The sequence below is a fragment of the Rhincodon typus genome, chromosome 9 (genome assembly GCF_021869965.1).
Source record: "Rhincodon typus isolate 14 chromosome 9, sRhiTyp1.1, whole genome shotgun sequence".
Taxonomy (NCBI): Eukaryota; Metazoa; Chordata; class Chondrichthyes; order Orectolobiformes; family Rhincodontidae; genus Rhincodon; species Rhincodon typus.
The window spans coordinates 78,750,972-78,773,861 of record NC_063340.1 but is presented as its reverse complement, the minus strand read 5'-3'; the positions used below and the strand labels follow the sequence as shown (position 1 = coordinate 78,773,861).

General features: G+C 37.4%; 1 protein-coding gene across 12 annotated transcripts in view; it reads left to right on the top strand.

Annotated features, from left to right (window-relative positions):
- cep170aa (centrosomal protein 170Aa) overlaps positions 1–21,006 on the top strand; it is a 128,822-nt gene extending 107,816 nt beyond the window's left edge. For all 12 annotated transcript variants that reach the window (XM_048601222.1, XM_048601223.1, XM_048601219.1 and 9 more), the window contains 4 exons: positions 1,306–1,394; positions 5,431–5,524; positions 16,752–16,803; positions 17,113–21,006. In XM_048601222.1, the coding sequence (XP_048457179.1) occupies positions 1,306–1,394; positions 5,431–5,524; positions 16,752–16,803; positions 17,113–17,318 (441 nt within the window). In that variant the 3' untranslated portion in view covers positions 17,319–21,006. The remainder of the gene's footprint in view (positions 1–1,305; positions 1,395–5,430; positions 5,525–16,751; positions 16,804–17,112) is intronic.
- Positions 21,007–22,890: the final 1,884 nt, after the last annotated feature.

The window sequence follows — 22,890 nt, the reverse complement described above, 5'->3', positions numbered from 1 at the left end:
CAACAGTTGGTCCTGCTCACCATTGTCCTCATTTTATGCCGAATTACGTGGGTTCCTGGTTCCCCCAGCACCTCTGTTTTAAAATTCTTCTTGTATTTAAATCTTTTCATAACCTTGGCCCTTTATAACCTGTAACTTTGCAATTCCTCTGACTAGCCTTTTTTCCCACCATCGGCAGCTGTACCTTCAGGTAACGAAACAGCGCATTCTGACATTTGTTTCCATCTCTCTCCTTTTGAAGCCCACTTAAAACATACAGATTGTTCAAGTTATTGGTCATTACATCTCGTATTTCCTCCTGTGACTTGGCATTCATTTTTGGCTCAATCTCATTTTAATGCTTTGCCAAGTACATTTGGCACTCTAGAGGTGCTATATATTGGCAAATTAACATTTTAGAGTCCGAATTATTTGTTCTAGATTTTAAGATTGTAAGATAGCTAAACTATTTGCATTCACTGTCTTAAAGTCTAGCAGAAACTTCTGGAATTTGCATGTGCACACATAAACATGGAAATCCAGAAGTAGCTGTCAGTGATCCTACACTTGCCAATAGTGTGCACTTTTGAACTCTTCTGACTGCATCCATTAAAAATAATCAAATTGTTTAAAAATGTGATTATTAAGCTATTAATCACACTGCAAAAAGTGATAAATTTGCATATTATTTAAAAGTATTTAAAAGTTTTGATATTTTTAATTTTACCTTAATCCTATATGCAAGTCTCAGCCTTCATTTTCTTAGCAAGGAGTAATCAATGTTTTTAACATTGATTTGTTGTCTGTGGAAATTCTTCAGTCTAACTGGTTGCTTATAATACTTGATGACATAACTGTTACACAATAACTAGAGATCCCTTTTAACTTGTATCATACTCAAGTTTAACAGCATCAGAAATCGCTAGAAAAACTTTCATCAGAACTGATGAAGGGTCACTGAACCAAAACGTTAACGCTGCTTTCTCTCCACATATGCCACCAGACCTGAGTTTTTCGAGCAATTTCTGATTTTCTTACTGGTTTCCAGCGTCTGCAGTACTTTTTTTTCCCAAGTTAACATCATGAAAGGTGATATCCATGCCATTGCGTGCTAAATTGTTTTGAGTAGCTATCTCTAAAATCAGTGACAAGCACCATCCTTTTGCTGCCGCATGTGTCTTTGAGTACCAACAGAGCTAATGAGAGATTTTTGGATAAAAATATCATGTTTGGGCTAATGTAATAAAGTAGTTGAGTTATGTTTTTAATTTTGGCTTTCTATGATTTTATAACTAAATTCTCTCCTTGATATGTTTTGTATATTAGGCGGTTTTAGATAGTTTGATGCTGACCTCTGTATCCCAGCTGTCTCAAAAAATTAGGCATGCAATGGAGAAAACTGCTCTGAAGATCAGGTAATCTAAAAACTTTACATATTCACCTTTTGTTAATGGGAGGAGAAAGTGAAGAGAAACATAGCTGACTAATTTAACTTTTAAACTTGTACATTGTGCATTGATTAGAATTGGTACTAACTTCACATTGATACAAACTGCATAAGTGTTTGGGTACAATATGGAATGGCCAGGTTTAATCTAGGCAAGTGATATCAGGCAATCTTAGAGGAATTTTTGCACCACTTTTAATTAGAGCTATAAGCAAACTTAAAACAAAAATTGGGGTTTGGTAGGACCTCCAATATTTTGTTTGTAGCAAGGATTACCAGCAGTTGTTTTTTTAAGGCTGCTGAACTTAAAGGAATTGAGAGAAACTCTGCAAAGGGTGTTTCCCAGGTTTCCTCCTTTTAATTGGAGATTCAGCTGAAGGTTTTGGCGTAAGGTGAGCCGTCACAATGGTGATTGGAAGAAGAAGGCTTCTTTAATGAAGCATGCAATGGGAAGCAACAGTTTGGAGACCATGTGCCATGAACATCTGGACAGAACCTTTAGGTACCAAATGACACTCCAGCTTGCACAGCATTCTTTTGCATTGCAAACCTCAAGTTAGCACACTTTTAAAGCATTGCTTATTCCTTCCCTGAATGCCATCTGAGCAACTGACACTCACTCTCACTTCCCCTCAGCCTGATTATCCTCTTGTGACCTTGCCTCAGAGTCACCCTCCCCAAATGATTACCTTCAGTTCTTTGTTTGCAAGCTATTCATACCATTCTAACCTCCCTGAATTCTCTCCCCTCAATTGAGAGTGCACAGTTTGAGGCAAAGGCACACACTTGGGGGAGACTTGAGACTTAGGCCTCCAGGGACGGGCAAGCATCTTATTGTATGGCCAATTCTCAGTTAGGATAGCTGTCTAAGACCACGGATCTGCAGATATCAACTATTGCAAAAGCCGGAGCTGCTTGGGACACTAGAGCTTGCGCATTTCTGATCCTCTGTAAACCATTGGTTCAGGGTCACATCTCCTTCTAGCAGCATCTCATTTAACGTCTCTCTCTCCCGCTCTGGAGAGTCCTGTGGCTGAATAGAAGGATGCTGCTACTTCTGGTGATGCTCCTGGATCTTGAGCAGTTGCTGAAGTTGAACGTCTGCCCTAGGCTCTAAGAGGTGTTCACTGAAGTTTCATTAGATGTTTCGATGCCTGGCTGAAGTCTGGCAGCAGGGAAGTTGAGCTGAAGATAGTTGAGGCAGTGGCTAGTCTGGCTTCCAAAAAGCAAACAATGACAGAAGGACTGCTTTACAACTTAACCTCTTTAACTGGCCATGTATAGAGTTCTCCAGAGTAACTGATCAAAGCCTATCCATGATGTCCCACGGACTGTGCACATAATTTTCATTATCTTCTCACCTCAGCTGCAGTTGTTCCAACTTCCCTCCCTACCTGTTCCTAGGGAAGCTAAAAGAAGGCAGGGGTGTACTGGGCTGCAAGCGTGACAGAATTTTGTAATTTTTAGGTCTTCCCGTCCCTGCCAGCCTGGAAAAATTACCCATATTGTATTTATAAATAGGAACATTCAATTTTTTAAGTTAACCAGGTTGATTCACGTATTCTGCAGAGAAGTGAACCTGCCACCATTGCATGCTGCAGCTTGCATGTGATCAGTCTCTCTCCAGTGATTTGATAAACGTTACTGTTCATGTAGTGATGAATTAGCAATGACCTGACCATTGGATTATGGCAAGGCTTAGGTAGTCTCAGTCCAATTGTGCCCAAAAAGTCATCCTCACTACTGAGCCAAAGATCAATGCTGACAGTTTTGTGATAATTTTCCCTCTGAATCGCTGGCAGCCAACATTTCAGACTGCCCCATCTGTATGAAGTGCATAGCTACCAGAATTCTCCTATGAATTTTGAGGATGCCATATGTGTCTTTTTGCTATAAATGTAAGTTGCTTTCAAGGGAAGAAGGTATTCAGTTTATTTAGATCATTGATTTGAAGGGCAGCACAGCTCAGAATAGGAGGATTGATTTTCACATCAATTCTAACGATTCTGCACCACCTTAAGTTTGCACAGTCATAAATCTTCTACTACTTGGAATATGAACCAGTAAGGCAGTTTTGTCAATATATGTAAATGCAGGGCGATAAATCTACTGGAACAAAGCAATACTTGCCTCTTTAAAAACTATTATTTTTGCAGCCATCTGCAGTTTATTTATGTTTTCCAGGTTATTCTGAGACACACCTCTAACATAAAAATGATTCAGATTTTTCTCTACTAATGCTATTTTGTTAGGGTATGCCATATTGTAAGGCCTTCGTTTACCCTGGCACTTTGTCCACCTGGTGGCTTAGCTCTGAACTTAAACCTACAACTTCAGTTCACTGTAAACTCAGTAAGACTAGAGTGCAGTGTACAGCTTTGCATAACTGGTGAATTGAGCGCAGATCACACAATTTATGGTACTTGATTTTTTGGTGTTTAAGCGTGAGCTGCAGGTGATGCTGTGCCTATTAATTGAAGCTCCAAACCATTTCACAACAATAACTTACATTTTGTAGTGCCTTTTAATGTAGTGAAAACCCCATGATGTCTCTGGAGTTTAGTGATTAATTTTAAAACCTTAGTCTGTACTGATTTTTAAAATCGAAGTGTTAATTTTAGATAATCCTAGGTCCTTGTTCTAATATAAATTCTATTTTTCATATTATTCTGATGGTGCAGTAGGGCAGATATTCTGAAGATTGTGCACCCCAACAATGATGCCAGTGAACCTTGCAATGTAACTTTCAACATATAATATCTGAAGTCATTAGATATCTGTATTTGTAATTATTAAAAATGAATTTTATAACATTGCAAGTAGTATAGTTATCCAAGGCATCTATTAAGTACATGTATTGCAGGAGCAATAATATCCCATGGTTTAATGGAACATTCAACCTAGCCTTATGTGCAATCTGTTTAGTAATCTACCTTCCTAATATTGGTAGAACTATGAAAGGATCTTGCATCGAGATCTCCAGAGTACCAAGTAGTTATGTTCTTCTATTCGACTGGCTGATGTAGATAAGCAGTTTCATAATCACTCATGTACAGTGTTCCAATAGGGTTTGTGTTTGCATTTGTGAAAATCAATGTATATAACTGAAGAATCCAAAAGCCATTTTCACAATAGATTATGTGCTTAATTTCATTTGTATATTTGGAGCTCAAGCTGCACGATGATCTCCGAGTAATTTCAGCACAGTATTCAATATGAAAACATTTTGAGTGGCTTAGTCCACAGCATCTATGTAATTAAATTAATTAGGATTCTTCTGCAATGATACGCATTACACAGACATCGTACCTGAAAATGTGGTCCTGGATGCATTGCATCCTAGACATATCACATCAACAGGACAAAAAATGTTTGTTAATGGCTTAGTTGCACATTCCACTCCCTACAAAATCTTTTTTTTTTTTTTTTTTTTTTTTAAAAGTTAGCAAACTAACACCACTAAACCACCCAACTAAGTTTGTAAATTCAGCCACCATTTTCCTCTTTTCAAAATCATGTATAAATAACTAATATTTAATATAATTAGCATATTAAAATGTGAACAATAAGTACATGGCAAAATTCTCTCATCAGATTGATTATTTAATGTTTAAAATGTCTATAGGATCTCTATCTGTTGGAAATATCATAATCCTAATTGAATATGTCCAATTATAATGAAGAAATAAAGAAGGGGGTGACCTTGTTTTTCATCATGTGAAAGTGTTATAGGATGTGTTCTGCAAAAACCCTTGTTTTAACAAGTCCATGTAGCAAAACTCACTGACTGGTGAGATGCAAGTGGTGATGAGGAAACAAAATATTTTGCACAGTTTAAAACATTACATGAAAATTCTGAACTAACCATTCTGTTTTGAGAATAATTATGTGGTGTTAGGAAAGACTTAGTTAAGATCATAAGTAAATGAAAATGCTAGGGGCAAAAAAAAATTTCTACTTTTTGTACAGTTACTGTGGTGACATTTTAAACTTTCTGTTTGCAGGATTTTGTTCAAAAATGAAGATAGAAATTGGGAAGAAATTGAAAACAAAATGCGGTCTGAGAGTGAAGTTCCTATTCTGAAAACATCAAATAAGGTGGGAAAGGAGCAGCAACACTCTGTACATGATAGTTGCTTCCTTATTATTTTTACACTTTTTATAATCTCCTATCTGACATGACTTCAGTTTGAAATACCATTGGCTCCTTGCTTGCTGAGTTACACAAATTGTGGACAGGGTTTTTTGGGTTGCCACCTGTGGAAACATAGGTTGAGTGAACATACTTTTATTGTTGGTGAAACAAGTTTAATACTAGAAATTTGGTGTTGGTATGTTTGCTTTTCGGGCATATATAGGACAAAAAGTGCACCAGTTTGTCAATAGTGCATTTTGTGGCCCATTTGTGCAAACGTTGATCCCACTGCTAAACTGTAAATTAGGGTCCTAATGCCTGTTGAAGGTTCACATCAAGAAATTAGTTAGCGGTAATGTGGGTTAGAGCTCGTGCGTACTTTGCTCTGTATGCTTTCATGGCAGCTTTTCTTTATTCCTCCCCAAACCTGCCTGAGTGTCACTGCTAGTGAAGCATGCGGCCCTGCTTTGATGTGTTGTCTGTAGGAAGTAGTCAGTAGAGTTGTATTCAGCTCCAACAGCTTGGTCCAGAATAATAATGAGGCCTGAGATCCAACTTCCAATAATCTTGTGGCCTTTAAATGTGATTGTAAACATAATTTAGGGGCAGCACGGTGGCACAGTGCTTAGCACTGCTGCCTCACAGCGCCAGGGACCCGGGTTCGATTTCAGCCTCAGGCGACTGTCTGTGTGGAGTTTGCACATTCTCCCCGTCTCTGCATGGGTTTCCTCCGGGTGCTCCGGTTTCTTCCCACAGTCCAAAGATGTGCAGGTTAGGTGGATTGGCCATGCTAAATTGCCCGTAGTGTTCAGAGATGTCTAGATTAGGTGGGTTATAGGGGGATGGGTCTGGGTGGGATGCTCTGAGGCTCGGTGTGGACTTGTTGGGCCGAAAGGCCTGTTTCCACACTGTAGGGATTCTATGATTCTAATCATTTCGACCCATTGTTTGCTGCTTTGCAAAAGACAGAACTGTTCTTTTTGCATTCTTCAACTTGATATTGGTTGCTTCTTTATATAGTTGCAGCTTAATTTTGAGTTCAGTTAAAAATACATCTTAAAAAGTGCATTCTGTACTGATTCGCTTTCTACTGAAAACTAGTATCTTTACAGTATAACTTTGAGTCACCACTGAAAGATCATGGCTCTGACTGCCACGGCTATCTGTTAATTTAGTTTCTTAACCTTGGTCAGATGAATTTGTCAGCTGCAGCACAGGTTAGATCATTTGCAATGTGGAGAAAATGTTTTAGTTGCATTCCATTTATTTCTAAGAATATGCATGATTTTCTTTTAAATTCTTACTATTCCATATGATCCATATGTTCTTTTTATTAATATAATCCTATCAAATACTAGAGTTTTGATTTCAGCCAAGAAGATGCATTTGTACAGTGAAGTATAATTACATGTTTCAAGACTTTTAAAAGCAAATAATTGTTGAGAAACAAATAAAATCACAACGTTGTTTGTTGTAATTTATTTGGTTCTGGTTCTCTGCTTTTCTTTTTCATTCTCACTCTCCCACTGTCATCTGTTTTCTTTCATTCTTTTCATCTCCTCCTCTCTCTATTGCGCATCTCTCTGTCAATCTCATAGTTCATCCTCTTTTTCTCTCTCCTTCACAGTTGTGTGTTGGGGTACTGATGGATAATCATAGATAGGAATAAACAAGCTGGGAGAATAGCAAATTTGAAGTGAGAGAATAGGAGCAGAAGTAGACAATTCAGTCTGCTTCATTATTCAGTACAGTCATGCCTGATCTTCCACTTCAGTGCCTTTTTGTACGCTATCCCTATATCACTGGTATTTAGAAATCTTCTAATCTTTACTTTGGAAAGCCTCCACAGCCTCCTCTGGCAGGGAATTCCAAAGATGCATGACTCTGCAAAACAAAAAAAAAATTCTCCACATCTAAGTGAATTCCCCATCTTTTGAAATTGACCCTTTGCTCCAGACTCCCCAAGGAGGAGAAACATCTTTCCTCCATCTATCTGTCCCTTTCATATTTTGGTAGATTTCAATAAGATTACCTCTCATTCTTCAAAACTGTAGACAATACAAGCCTAATCTTTCTTCAGAGGACAGTCTGGTGAACTTTTATTGCACTCCGTCCGCGGCCATAATATCTTGCTTTCCTCAGGTAACACAGCAAGTGGTTCCATACAATTGAAGCAAGATTTTGTTATTCTTGCTCTTGAATCCTCTTGTAATAAAAGCTGGCATACTATTCGCCTTTCTAAGTACTTGTTGCATGTTGGCCTTTAGAGACTTATTGACAAGGATGCCCAGGTCCCTTTGTATGTCTGTTTTCTAACTTCTTGCAATTTAGGAAATACTCTATACACCTGTTCCTCCTACCAAAGTAGATAACCTCTCATATTTCTGCATTATATTACAATTATCATGTTCTTGCTCACTTTGAATCTATCCAATTTCTCTTGAATCTGCTTTATATCTTCTTCAAACCACGCATTCCTACCTCGCTTTGTATTATCCTTGCAGTTTGAAATATTATATTTGCCCTCACCTCCAAATCACAGATATATATTATGAACAGCTAGAGACCAAGCAACAATCCTTGCAGCATCCTTCCAATGCAGGAATGACCTGTTTATTCCCACTCTGTTGTCTGCCTGTTAGCCAATCTTTAATCCATGTCACTATGTTACCACCTATCACATCCCAGAAGGAAAAAACAATAAAACTTGTGAATGACACATTTTGGTCCAACTTGACCTGCATACTTCAAACTGAAGTTCTAGTATGACTAAAACATTTCCTTCTAAGTATTACTACTTTTTCCCTCCAAAATGAGCGTTAATTTTGCTAAATAACTTTCTGTAGCAGACTTTACTCAAAAGCCTTCTGAAAGTCCATGTATTGTACATCCATCAACTAAGCTTTATCAATACTGATAAGTTGTACTGTTTATGTAATGTGAATAAATACTATGCATACTGCTGTGCTTAATACATATATGCCCTTTTCAACGGAAATGTGTTTGGATGAAGTCATACAGCAGATGGGTTAATGAAGGCAGTTGAACAATGATTCTGTCTAATTGAGGAGTTCATAACTTTGTAGAAATGTATAATACAGAATGAAAGATGCAACTCATCATGTCTGTGACAGCTCTTTAAAAGATCTATTCATTTGCCCACTTCCACCCCATTGCCCTTTGAGTATTTTCTTTTAAAAGTTACTATTGTTTATTTTCACTGCCTTTTAGTTCAGAGAATTCCAGATCCCATCAACTTGTTGCAGTTAAAAAGACACACCAAATGCAAAAGAAGAAATTTTTTTCTGTAAAAGTAGAATGCAGATGTGAAAAGAATGCAAATATTTCAAACCAAACTGTTCTCGCAAAAAATACATGCTTTGTAAAAATTTTTCATCTTGCACTCATCAGAACAACTCGCAAGAAATAACAAGATAGAGGAAATGCCTCCAGTCCCTGTATATCTGCCCTTAGATAAGAACACCAAAGCTATTCACAGTAGTTTAGGTGTGGTCTGACTTATGCCGTGTATAGTTTTAGTAAGAGCTCCCATTTTTATACTTCATTCCCTTTGAAATAAAGTCCAATAATCCATTTGCCTTTTCTGTATTAGCTGCTGAATTGGATGCTAGCTTTATGATTTATGCATAAGGCCCCCTAAAGCCTACATTACGTCCCATCTGCGAAGTTTTTGCCTACTGACTGAATCTGCCCATATCCCGCTGTTGTCTCATCGTGTGATCTTCCCATCCCACCTATTTTTGTATCATCTGTAAGCATAGTGATAATACATTCACTTTCCTCATCCTAGTCATTAATGTATATTGTAATTAGTTCTGGCCTCAGCACTGATGCCTGTGGCACTCTACTAGTTACAGATTACCATTCTAAAAATACCCCTTATCCCAACTCTTTCCTCTGTTGGTTATCCAGGCAAATATGCTGTCCCCAACAAGTATTCGCATAGGAGGGAACGTGATGGGTGTGATAGTCTTTTCTTCCCTTTTTTTTGTATAACCATATTACATTTCAGTATGCCGCATATTCCTGAGGTAAGGTCCAGTTGAATCTTTTAATTTGTACTGTAGATATATGTATAAGTGTAAAATCTTGACTATTGGAAGTTGAAAAATCTGAATGTTCACACACATGCTCCACATGTCTTGAGGATTTGCAGCATTTATTTCATAGTTTAGAAATCCTGCACAAAGCAACAGTTCTAGACAAAAATTATAATCCAGAATAAAGTTGCTATAGTCTTACAGACCATAGACCATTAGAGAGATGACTGGAGGTAGTTTAACCTAAGGGTCACCATGCCTCAGGCAAGGGCAGAGATTGAAAAGGAAAGTCATTCTTTGTGACCTTTGGTGCAGGAATTGAACCCACACTGTTGGTGTCACTCTGCATCGAAAACCAGCCATCCAGCCACCTGACCTAACTGACTGTCTAATCCAGAATTTGTAGCTGAAGTTATTTTCATAAATCATATCAAATAATCACTGTTGTTGTACTCATGGTCAGTGAGCTGGCTACATTGTGTCAGATTGAAGCCCCTTAACATCAGTAAATGTGAAACAACAATCAACATAAAACATAGTAAATTATGCTATTTCATGGAGGTCATTTTAAGTTTAACTTTTAAACATTAAAGCAGCAAAATTGAACTACAGACACTCTTTTTAACAAGCAGCAACTCCAGTGCAACTGCAAAATAGGATTTTTTTCTTTAATGCCAGTTGTGCCAGTCATAATTCTTAACAATGGGAATATAATTTTATAATGAGATTTAAGGAAGGTAATTAATAATGCAGCATTTTTAAACAAGATACGTTGAATATTTTGAGCAGGAATTATAAAGGATGCTGATGATGTTTGGAATTAGTTTTAAACGATGATCTGTGGTAATGATTCAGTTGTCAGAATGGACAAGATCGATTGAGTACTTGCTAAGAGACAATGTAGTACAAAAATTAAATATTGTAAGACTGATTGATTGAAACTTCTTTATTAGTCTTGAATGATTGCAATCACAAATCGAATTTCCTGAGTTTTAAACTGGCCATTAAATACTTTAAAGATTTTTTTTAAAAAAACTGTTCAGGATAGAATTGCACTTTGATCTGTTGCATGCTGTTACACTGCGCAGTTTGTTTTTTAATAATTTTAGGATGTGTAACCCTGTGAACAAAATTTTGTCAGTAATTTGTATTCAGAATTATGAATGAAGTAGCTATAAAACTTTTTTTTTACATTCTACTCCACTTTGAAGATAACTGTAACAGGCTGTCTCCATTCCCAATTCTAATCAAGGAACACTTACTATTCAATTTGTAACAGTGCAAAATCACGATAAGACATTGTATTTGGCTTCGTGATTCCTGATTTCATATGTTTGGAATTTCAGTTAGAATTTAAAGGTGCCAAACAGAGAAAAAGAACAGTGTGACCTTTCATAACCTCAAATATCCCGCAGTTCTTCACACCCAGTTAATTTCTTTAGAAGTGTAATCACTGTGGTAATGTAGGAAATGCAGCCACCAAAAGTTGTGCAATATGATTGGCTTAATCATCTATTTTATGTACTGGTTGATGTGTAAACAGCCAGGAAGTGAGGGGAAATCAAAAACAAACAGAAACTGCTGGAGAAACTTTGCATGTCTGACATAATCTGTGGAGTGAATACTGAGTAAATGTTTCAAGTCTAGTGACCCTTCTTCAGAACTGGAAGCAGTTCGGAAACGGTGGTATTTATCTATAAGGTTTTGGAGTAGATTTGTAGCTCGGGTTGTGGGTGTTGAGGTTGGTTGGCTCGCCGAGCTGGTTTCTTGTTTCGCAGACATTTCGTTACCATGCTGAGTAACATCCTCAGTGCAGCCTCCGATGAAGCATCGGTGTGTTTTCCTGCCTGGTTTTTAAACTCGACTCCCTTGAGATGGATTACCCCACTTTTGGTTTTCCTTCGTAGTGGAATGTATATGGGGTCGAGCTCTGTGTTTATTAATAGCATGCTTCGTGGAGTGCTAGGCTTCTAGGAATTCTCGTGCCTGTCTCTGTCCTAGCTTGTCCCAGAATTTTGGTGTTGTCCCAGTCGAAATGGTGGTTCTCCTTGTCCATGTGGATTGAGATGAGTGGGTATTGGTCGTGTGTATGTGTAGCCAGTTGGTGTTCATGTACTCTTGTTGTTAGTTTCCTTCCCGTTTGTCCGATGTAGTGTTTCTCGCAGTCTCTGCAGGGGATCTTGTAGATGACATTGATCCTGCCCATGGCGGGGAGTGGGTCTTTAGATCAGGTGAGCAGTTGTCATAGGGTTGACGTGGGCTTTTGTTCCACTCTGAAGCCCAGCGGTTGTAGGAGTCTTGTGGCGAGTTCCAATGTGTTCCTGATGTAGGGTAGTGTGATGAGTGTGTCGGGGCGTGTAGTATCTTCCTGATGTTGTTCGTGTAGGCATCTTCTGACCCAGTTTTTGTTTTTTTTTGGATATCCATTATCTTTGAAAACCTGGAAGAGGTATTCTTCTTTCTCCTGGCGTAGTTCCATGTTGCTGCAGTGTGTTGTTGCCCTTTTTAAAAAGTGTTCGCACGCAGCTTCGTTTGTGTGTGCTGGGATGGTTACTATTGAAGTTCAATACCTGGTCTGTGTGTGTGGCTTTTCGGTGTACTTTTGTTTGCAGTTCCCTGTTTGTCTTGCGCTCTACCATGACGTCCACGTACGGGAGCTGTTTGTTCTCTCTGGTGGTATTTATGCTGGTAATAGGGGTGGGAGTGATAAAGAGTGAGAGGATGGGTTAAGACGGAGCCAAGAGAAGTTAAAAGGTAGGCAGATGAAGGGATTGTTGATGGTAAGCCAGGGAAAAAGAGATGCTTGCTCTAACTTAACTCCGTATATCTTTCACAAACATTGATTCAGTTTTCTCTAGACAGATGCTGCCAGACTTGCTGAGTTTCTCCTGTAATTTTGGTTTTTGTTTCAGATCTCCACAGTTCTGTGTTTTATTAAATTGGGCGTCTTCTGCTTTCCTCTGAATAGTTGGGTGGGATACTTCATATCCCCCTCAGACGCTAGTCCTCAATTTTGCATCCGATCAAAAAGACTGCACCAGTAACAGTGCAGCACTCCATAGAAACATAAACCCACATGATGTGTGCAAGTCTCCTGTGTAGGGTTTGAATCTACAACTTTGTGATTCCGTGACTAACATAAGCTAAAGCTGAAAGTGAATTGCTTGCAACGTATGTTCTTGGTAGAATTATATACTGAGAATCTATCTTAATGTAAACTGTACAATAACATAGAATAGAATATGCTTTACTATCATGTGTACGGCAGTACAGAAGTACAGCAAAACGTTTTTGCAATGGCTGCCATTAATGGAGCCATCGTAGGTACAAGTACCTCGATACAAATCTTAGATGCAAAAGAGAAATAAAAGGCAAAGTAGTAGCATTACTTAGTGTCTAAAAAATAAGTTAGAAATATGATAGTTATAACAGTTAAAAAATTGACATTACAGTGCGGTAAAGAATTTCAAATAGCAGCAGTTCAGCACTTGGTCTGACTGCCCACACCAGCTTCCAGCCCAACAACTGTCCTACTTTGCTCCAAGCCTCCAGTCCTCTTCACACTAGCACTCAGCTGCACGAAGGTAAGTTGCACTGCCCTGGGACTCGTTTCCCCTCGCGCTGCCCTTCGACTCAAGTTTGGTTTAATAGCTCATTGTTTGGATGCAGGAATTTTATAAAACAGTACTGGTGGTTAAATATTAAATTTATCATCTGAAAGACAAAGTGTATAATTTTGGTATCCCATGAAAAACAATCTGTTTGAAAATTCTTTGCCCTTCCAAAGATATTTGTAGATTTATTTATGATTATCTGATTAGTGAAGACTAATCCAGGAATTTTGATTGGTGATACTTACAGTGGATATGAAGCTTATTTAAAATTGTAATTTATTTAACTTTATATATACATTTATAAACATAGAATGATCATCAGTAGTGATAATTGATAATACATCTATCAAACCACCTCTGCATGAGGTTTGTTACTCGAAGACTTTAAATCTTTTAATACACTTGATGTGTGGACGTAGTCTGGATTCAAATGAAATTTTAGGTGCAGCCTGTTCCACTAGCAAGGATAAATGATGAGAACTGGAACACTTTTTTTTTTGTTTCTAGTGAGTTAAAGGTTGTGGAAATTACGCAGTTGGTGGTTAACTGTAGATAAGAGGCCTGAATGGATGTTTATAAACCACGTGGCAAAATTTTTTCTTTTGCCCCGAGGACTCTGAATTTCTGTTGCACTTCGGTTCACTGATGTCCTTTAGGGAAGGAAACTGCCATCCTTACCTGGTCTGGCCTACTTGTGACTCCAGACCCACAGCAATGTGGTTGACTCTCAAATGCCCTCTGGGCAATAAATGCCGCCTCACAGCGACGCCCTCATCCCATGAATGAATAAAGAAAAAAAAACTTGATGTGTGGATGTAGTCCGGATTTGAGTGAACTGTTTCTACCATGAAGCTGGATATTTACCTTTTCCCCAGCCTTTAGTAGACCATTTCACGTTGTTCTTTCCATAACCTGCATTGTAGCGAGCTCTGGATTTTAAGCTGAATGTTGTCTACTCATTGACAGACAAATTGATTAGACTCTGTGCACCGTAACACAGTTGGGTTTCCGCTGGGTGCTCCGGTTTCCTCCCACAGTCCAAAGATGTGCAAGTTAGGTGGATTAGCCATGTGAAATTACCCATAGTGTCCAGGGATGTGTAGGTTAGGTGTGTTTACATGGGAAGTACAGGGTTACATAGATAGGATAGGGTGATGGGTCCGGGCAGGATGTTGTTCGGAGGGTTGGCGTGGACTTGTTGGGTCAAATGGCCTGTTTCCACAATGGGGATTCTGTATTTTAAAAAAGACCTTCATCCCACTCTTTGATGCACTCAGGGTTAATATGATAATCCTCAGTTTATTCTTTCTATAACTTTCCTTTGTTTGCCCCATAACTCTTGACTCCCTTAGCTAAAAATCTTGTCTATCTTAGACTTGAATATACTTAAAAACCCAGCTTTCACAACCCTTTTGTGCTAAGGCACTCTGCAGACCTGTTTATAGGTGAGTGAGATGCCAAGGGCAAAGTGTCGGGATTTAAACGGGGGTGGTTTTCCTTTCTTGTGGATGATTTGATATGTTTATATTTATTCAATTGTATCCCAGTGACTTTGAATGTACGTTTGATTGGTGTGTTCGGATCTGTTTAGATTGCCTTAAATCTGCTTTAAAAGTTGCACCACCATTTGCTTGTTAAATAGTTCATAGAAACTCTAAAACAAAAATAACGCCGATGCTGTAAATCTGAATTAATCTGGTAGTAGCAGTGGGGAGAGAAACAAGAGTTGATTTCTCTTCCGGCGGGGGAAGGGGTGTGCAGGGCATGGTCTGAGGTCTTATCAGTTCTTTCAGACCTTTCATCAAAACATTGTTTCTTGCTGGTGCAGATGCTTCCAGACCTGCTGAGTATTTCCCGCATTTTCAGTTTTAACATAGAAATGCTTCACTGATTGAGAGGACATGTTGGTACTGGTGCTTACTGAATTGAAGAGATCTTGAGTTAGACAGGAGATTGCAAGACTTTAGAATTTAAATGTTAAATTTCAACAGATTGATGATACTTGTCAAAAAGCAGTAAAAAGACTATTATTATTAATTATTGTCTTGATAAGAAGATCTTTGCAGCAGTGTGAAATATTGCTGGCATACTGTCTCCAAAGAAGTACTATTAAAAAAAAATTAATTAAAATGGTTGGATTCAGTTGATTACATAATGTTCAGAAAATGTTTTATTTTCTTTATTTTTGTGATTATGAATTGCTTGTGTTAATAAATTTTTAAAGTTGAAACTGCAGTTGCTCATCAGTTTTCCTCCATCTGTCAAAAATGGGAATGTAGCATCTCAAATTTCAACATACAATGATCTTGCCCCATTTTATAACCATGTTGAGGCTGAGGGATGTTTCTGGACTAAACCTGAAAGGTCTTAGTGTAATTCTTTTTTTCCCTCAAAAGTGGACATGGTATCAGAATTAATGTGTGAACAGGGTGTAGAGCTGGTTTGATCAGTCAGGCTAAACATACTTTGGTAAGCTATTTTATATTTTATTCCCATTCCCCTCTCCTATTAATCTCCCATGTAATGTGTCCAGTCCAAGCTGCATTAATTTTAGAAAAGACGAAGCCTCTGGTATTCTTCTATCACCTGCCAGAAATGGCAAGAATGGAAAATTACTATTCCTATACAATTTTATTTAAAATAAAATCGCATATCAAGGTTTTGAGGTAAGCTGAAGATCAAGCAGTTTACCATATGTCTTGCAGTGTGTCATATTTCTTAAGATGTATGTACTTGTGTGAGATTCTGAAATTAGCTTATTGGTCATGTCTAGTCAGCACCTAAGTTTAACTACAGCTAAATTTAACTTTAAATATATTAAGCACATTATGAATAATTATTTTATTGTTAGGTAATGTGCATTCTGTAGAAGTACAGTTGGCAGTTATGTATTTTAATGTAAATACTGTGGCTACAGGATCATCAGAAGTTGGGAGTTTGCCTTCTCACGCCCTGAAGCTGTGTACCATTTTCGAGGCACGAAGTCAGGAATATGATGGAACACTGTCCATTGGCCTAGATGAGTGCATTTCCACCAGCACAGTCAGCTCATCACCATCCAGGACAAAGTAGCCCACTTGATTGACACCTCATCACTAACTTAAACATTGTCTGCAGAGGTTGAGCAGGGAGAAACAATGGGGTTGGAGACTGTGATATTTTGGGCACAGGGTACCCACTAACTGATTTACCCATCTTCCCATTCTTACGAACTTTTCGTAAAAGCAGCTTTAAAAATGTCTTTGCACTCTCACCCACTAGCTGGCTTCTTCTAGCAGTGGAGGAAGACAGATTTGAGACCCTTCTTTAGCATTTTAAAGATCTCTGCAGGCCTAAAGACAGGCTGTTTGGTGGGAACCTTACCCAACCTTGTATTGTGGCGAATGAGCTGAAGTTGGCCACCTGACATTTTACATGCCCCATCCACTAACCCTCACTGAAAACAAACAAGGCAGAGTTCTATAAAGCACGTATTTGTTTCTGCAGTTTCATGAATTATGCTTATTCTTTTAAAGGAGATTTCATCAATTCTGCAGGAGTTGAAAAAAGTAGAGAAGCAGCTACAAGGTAAGTGGTATCACAGTTTTTCAACCTTTTTCATCTGGTATATCATTAGCATTCTGCAAAGTATTAGTCATATTTTAGAATATATTTTACTGAGACTAACGAGTTTGTGTATCTGTTCCAATAACAATGTGATAAAACTGGAATTGGGTTTTCCAAAATAAATGCTTTCCAGGAATGAGAATGAACACTGATTTTACATGAAACACAAACTGAGAGACAAGTGTGAAGAAAAATCTGACAAATCGAGCATTGTTAATTGTGATTCATTGAAATCAGTTATTTAACAATTACTGTGTTTTTACTTTTCAGCCATCAGTGTGATTATTGATCCAGATGGTGCTTTGGATTCAGCATGTGGCCTGAAATTATCAAGTCCCAGTTTGCTAGGACAAACTAAGCACAAGACTAGTTCAGATCGAAGTCCTCCAATCACAACCTCTAATGCTGACTACCACAACCATTTCAGCCAATACGAACACAATGGGGAGGACAGAGAGAATTCTGTGCATGAGTGACACTACTTTTTTGTTGTCTCTTCAAAGTGGCAGAGTATTTATCAACAGGCACAATATTTTTGATCTGGCCTATGTTATTGAGAACAGTTCTGCTTGCCTCACTAGCCTTGAGGTATTTTCCTGCTTTCTGTGGTGCTTTCCTCACCACATAACTTTTGCTATGGCTGTAAGCTTTGCATCCATCCAATAATGAAACATTAGGGGGACAGAAGTCACATTGTCAGATGTGTCCAGTGAAATGTGAACACATCGATGGCTCTGCTGGCCTTCATGAGTCATCTTCAAAACAAAATGGAGAAGCAAATTGGCATTATTATTAAAACTGGAATAGAAATGTGTTTAAGCACTATGTAAAATGGACTAATATATAGGCAACACAAGCTTAGAATATCAAAAACATCAGTGCCAAACTGCTCAGTATATTGGTCAGTTGAACAACGTTCTGTTGAATCAAAGAACTGCTGTTTGTTATTTATGTGTTTAGTATGTAAACCACAGACTCCACATAGGATATTGCTTAACTGTACAAAGTAGAAAACATATTCAGCAATTATTGTAACTTTGGATAAGAATCTCTGCTTTATGCTGTGATCAGAAGTTGGTTAATGATTTGTAATGCTGAAAAGTCCTGTTGATTGCAACATTTTTAGTATTATACAATATTGCACTATTAACAACATGCGAGTTAAAGGATGGGAATGTTACGTTGGCAACTGAGTCTTGTTTAACACTCTCTTTATCCGTCAGATTTAAACAAAATCATAAACAAGCAAAAATTAACATGTTGTTTTGGGGATTGCACACATGATTTGCCATTTCTTAAGAGGAATAATTGAGATGCTCGTTTTTGTACAATGAGCTGATCAATATGTCAGAGGACCAATTTCAAATCAGTAGCCCATAAGTGATTCACTCCAACAAAATCTTAGTAACCCAACTTTGTATAGAGCTAGTGCATAATAAGTATTAAAAACAAACTTGATGGATTAAGGAGGCACAGTGAGGCAGCACACACTTTCACCTCCCTGGTATAGTTTTGCACCTAATTTAAGCTGATGCAAGAAAGTGTCTTGTGAACTTGCCTCGTTGACGTAAAATGTGTTCAGGGCATTCTTTCTCAGTTTTTGTTTAGAATTGAGTCAAGATGGTAAAGTTGCTCATAACAGGCAGCCCACTCAAGCATGGATGAGGAAATATAAAGTTAAACTGGGATTCTAATTATGCTGCCAAATAATGTACTTTATAGATAGGTTTACTGCATACCTGGTTGCTTTGGATACTGACTTGGTGACAGAAGTACCCCATTCTCATCAGAATGTCCTTTACTTTAAATGTTACTATTGAAACTGGAAATAAGAAAAAAATCCTTCCTAACCACATGCACAACACAACTTTCATCCAAAAGCCAGAAGGACATCTCTTCATTCTGCTCCCTCATGTAAAACTAATTTTGTCAATAACAGTTCTTTGATGATCACCAGTACGAATTTGTTCCTTGTCTTGCTTTTTGTGATATTGTTTAGAAGCTATATAAATAACTGAAGTGAGAAATGGAAACTGGAATGATGACAGTAGAATGTGTATTTCTGAATTTGGAATTATTTTGAGTAGTTGAGATATGTTAAAAAGATCCATAAAATATCTTTTCTGATATCGGGACTGGCTAGCAAAGTTTTCCTGTTTTCTCCATTGCTGATGTTATCTATGTTGATCAGCACAAATCAAAGTAAAGCTCCCCACTGTCTTCATGGGAACAATGATTTTAACATATTTTAAGATTTAGTAATAGAACGTTTTACTATTTAGCTATGTCTTGACTTGGTTAAATCCATTTTTTATATTTTGCATAGAACTGATCCCTCTACTTCCATCCAGCTCCTTGCTTCGTCCCTGAATCATACATTGTGCTCAGAAAGACACATTATACACTTAAGATATTTGACTAATATTACTGTGAGTTTGCTGCTAAAAAATATGAACCTAGTCTGGTCCCTTCCCTACTTATGTTTTGGTCTCTCTAACATTCTAGCTACAATTGAACTCAGCAATGCCAGAAAGTGTAATCCACATCACATTACTTTAAACTACCCATTCTTGGCACCAAGTGCACCGCAAGCATTGAAGCTTAGCAAATCTGCTTTTAAGTAATTGTACACTAAATGATACAGCCACATGCCATATAAATTGATCTTGACACTGCATCTTGTTTTAAGTAGTGGTGGTAATTCAATTGCGTGGTGTCTGGTGTAACACTCTCTTCCCTGGCACACAAGGCTCTTTTGAGATATTTTGAAGAATGGATTTTTTAACGTACCTGACCACTGGTACTATTGCCTTTTTTTTGATACTGAAGCATCTTAAAAACTTTATACTTTTTTCTTGCATTTTTCTTTATGGCCTAACTTCAGGGCAGAAGGAGTGCTGCCCAATACAGCATCCCTATTGATGTGATATAGCAGGCATTGTAAAAAGAAGGGAAGTTAGAGAGTAGGACCAACACCATTCCATTTGGGTTTCAAATAACATCATACTTTAATGTGGATAATTCAAATGTGTATTTAAAAAAAGTAGGACCTCTTGTCCTATATTCAATTTTTATATTCACCTGATCAAAAATAGTACTAAAAGAATAAATCCCAGTTGTTTTGTTGTTCACAAAATATGATGGTAATTTCCAAGTTGATTGCCAACAACCTTGTTGTCCTTCTGAAAAAGTTTTCAATTTGTTGTTGTTGTTGTAGTTTTTACCAGACTCTGCATTGGTCTAGATTATTCCATTCCACTAGCTGGCATTCTAACACTAGCTCTTATTCAAAAACAATTGACAACCAAGTAATAATCAAGCTGTATTTTTTTGAAGAATGTTTGCATTGACACATCATTTATCTCACACATCTGTTCAATTCTGACATTGTATTATGGGTTGCCTATGATGGTGTGAATATATATATCTCTAACATTTAATTTGTCATATTCCACAATTTTAATCAAAAATTGTGATCCAGGAATATTCCAACAAACCTAAACTATTTAGGCTCTTATCACGTACAGTTAATGGTGTGAATTCAGTGATGCATAACAGTGTGCGATATTGCACACTAGGTCAGACCTTAGCAACTAGAAACAGGCATTAGGCTAACAGGATAGAATCACTCCCAGTCTAAATTTACAAATGCTGTTTGAATATTGTGGATTGAAAAAAGTGCTTTTGTTTTCTGAACATTGAGAAAGGATAATGAGACAACCAATGTTGCCTATATTTTCTCTGTGTGGCTGGAAGCTATTACAATACCAAAAGCAGAGTTTTACCCCCATGCTGAAAAGTGATGAGTTGGCATATGACAGAGCTTCTCTAATAAATAGTGAAGAAATTATTTTTCCAACTTCTAAACATGGCTAAGCGTTTCACTTTCTGTATTGGTTTGGGTTTACACATTTGTTGTAATTTGTAATATTGCCTTTTGTTTTGCAGTTACATGGTTTTCTCTTGATTTTGTACAAACACTATTGGCTCTATTTATTTTTTTGGTTATGTATGTTCATTTGTATTTTTACATTTCTAATGTGTTCAAATAAAGTTCTTTTCCCAGATTTTTGCCACAGAATGTTTGTTACAAAACTAAAAGGCCATCACGGACTGATTATTTGATGGATGTCTGAGATGTTAATAAAATGCAAGTTTTATTTCCCCATGTGATGTCTTTCATATGCTTGAATGACAATACCAACAACAAATATTTTCATGGAGCCATTGATATACAACATATTGAATACCAAGCTATATGTAACATTGTTCCTGAATTGTTTCTCTTGATCTGTCAATTTCTCATATCTTGCTTTCACACTTTCATGGCTTTTTGCACAATTCCTCATTGTAAGCCTAATTTTTATAGTAAGTCACAATTTGAATTGTGGGCATTTTTACACATGGAGTCAAAACTAGATGGAATATCTTGTTCTGCCAGCTCATCAGCAGCGTGGGCCAGAACCTAATTGTAAATATGCATTTCTGAGTTAAGAGCAGAACCATTGTGGAAGGGCTTTGGGACCCTGGAGCAACCTTATGATAATATCACAGCTCCACTTCAATAAGCATAAATAGTGCTCTGTGGGAAAAGTTGAAACCAACTCGAAAGATTGAGATTGGATGTGGATATGAGACTAGATTAATCCTTAACCAATGTAACTATATGTCAAATCCTAGTAGATCTATACTTATCATATAACTAATTATTTTACATTAATACTAAATGCTGTTATTTCTAATTCTAAGCCTGAAGACCATTCTTGACATTGTCTTATCCCCAACCCTCTGTCCTGAACCCCAACTAAGTGTGGCATCAAACACCGCAATAAAAGATTGTAGAAGTTGTGGAGTTAAATGCCTGGAAAATTGACAATTGATGTTCAAGAAATAAGACCTGAGATTCTTTATAGAATGCAATAAACCATTGTTTTGTTCCCAGTGATTTCTTGATAGCTTTTAGAACAGCTAGCATTTAGGAAAACAACACCTGAACACATGATGTGGAGGAAACATTGCTGAACAAAAAGACTCTTCGAGAACACCAAAATACTGAATCTCAGAAAGCCATACAGCCAATAAGAGGAAATGAGCCTTTAAAGAAGCAATGAGAGCAGTAAAAGCACACTAACAGCTAGCGGGATGAATGAATTGTGTATCAACAGAAACATTGCGTTCCGAAACCAAAAGCAGATTTCACCTCTTAAAGGAAGGTGCAAAACACTTTTGTGTTCACCCAAAAAGCTATAAAGAGGACCACTATTAAATCTTCTACAGGGAGTTAATATTTTGAGCTGTTTACTGAGATAAAATTAAGAACAGCAAGTTAAGATACATAAAATTGATTGAGAAACTTTAATCACAATGTAAATCATTGCTGTAGTTCAAAGTATCAGAGCTCCAAGGGTGACATTAATAAGTCTATCTTGTTTTGACAGGTTTGACAAAAGTCAAAATTTTATTTGACAGTTAAGAAGTTTTATTGATTTTATTCTTCATTAAAATGCAAAAACATTAGCTCAAGAAAAAGATGATGGGGTTTTTAAATTTGATGCAAAGACATCTCTGGATACAAAAAAAAAGTCATAGCAACCTCTTTGATACAGTCAAAAGAAATCATTGAATATAAATTCAATATTGCCATTTTGTTCCGGTTCTACCCAGATCGTTTTTGAAAATACTACTTCATAAGAGCCATACAGCACAGAAACAGACCCTTTGGTCCAACCAGTCCATGCCGACCATAATCCCAAACTAGACTAGTCCCACCTGCCTGCTCTTGACCCATATGCCTTTAAACTTTTCCTATGTATACATCCATCCAAATGTCTTTAAATGTTGTAATTGTACCTGCATCCACCACTTAATCAGGAAGTTCATTCCACATGCAAACTACCCTTTGTTTTAAAAAAAAAAAAATTGCCTTCTCTTTTTTAAATCTCTCCCACCTTAAAAATGTGTCCCCTAGTCTTGAAATTCCCCATTTTAGGGAAAAGACAACTACGATCAACTTGATATCTCATTATTTTATGAACTTCTCAGGTCACT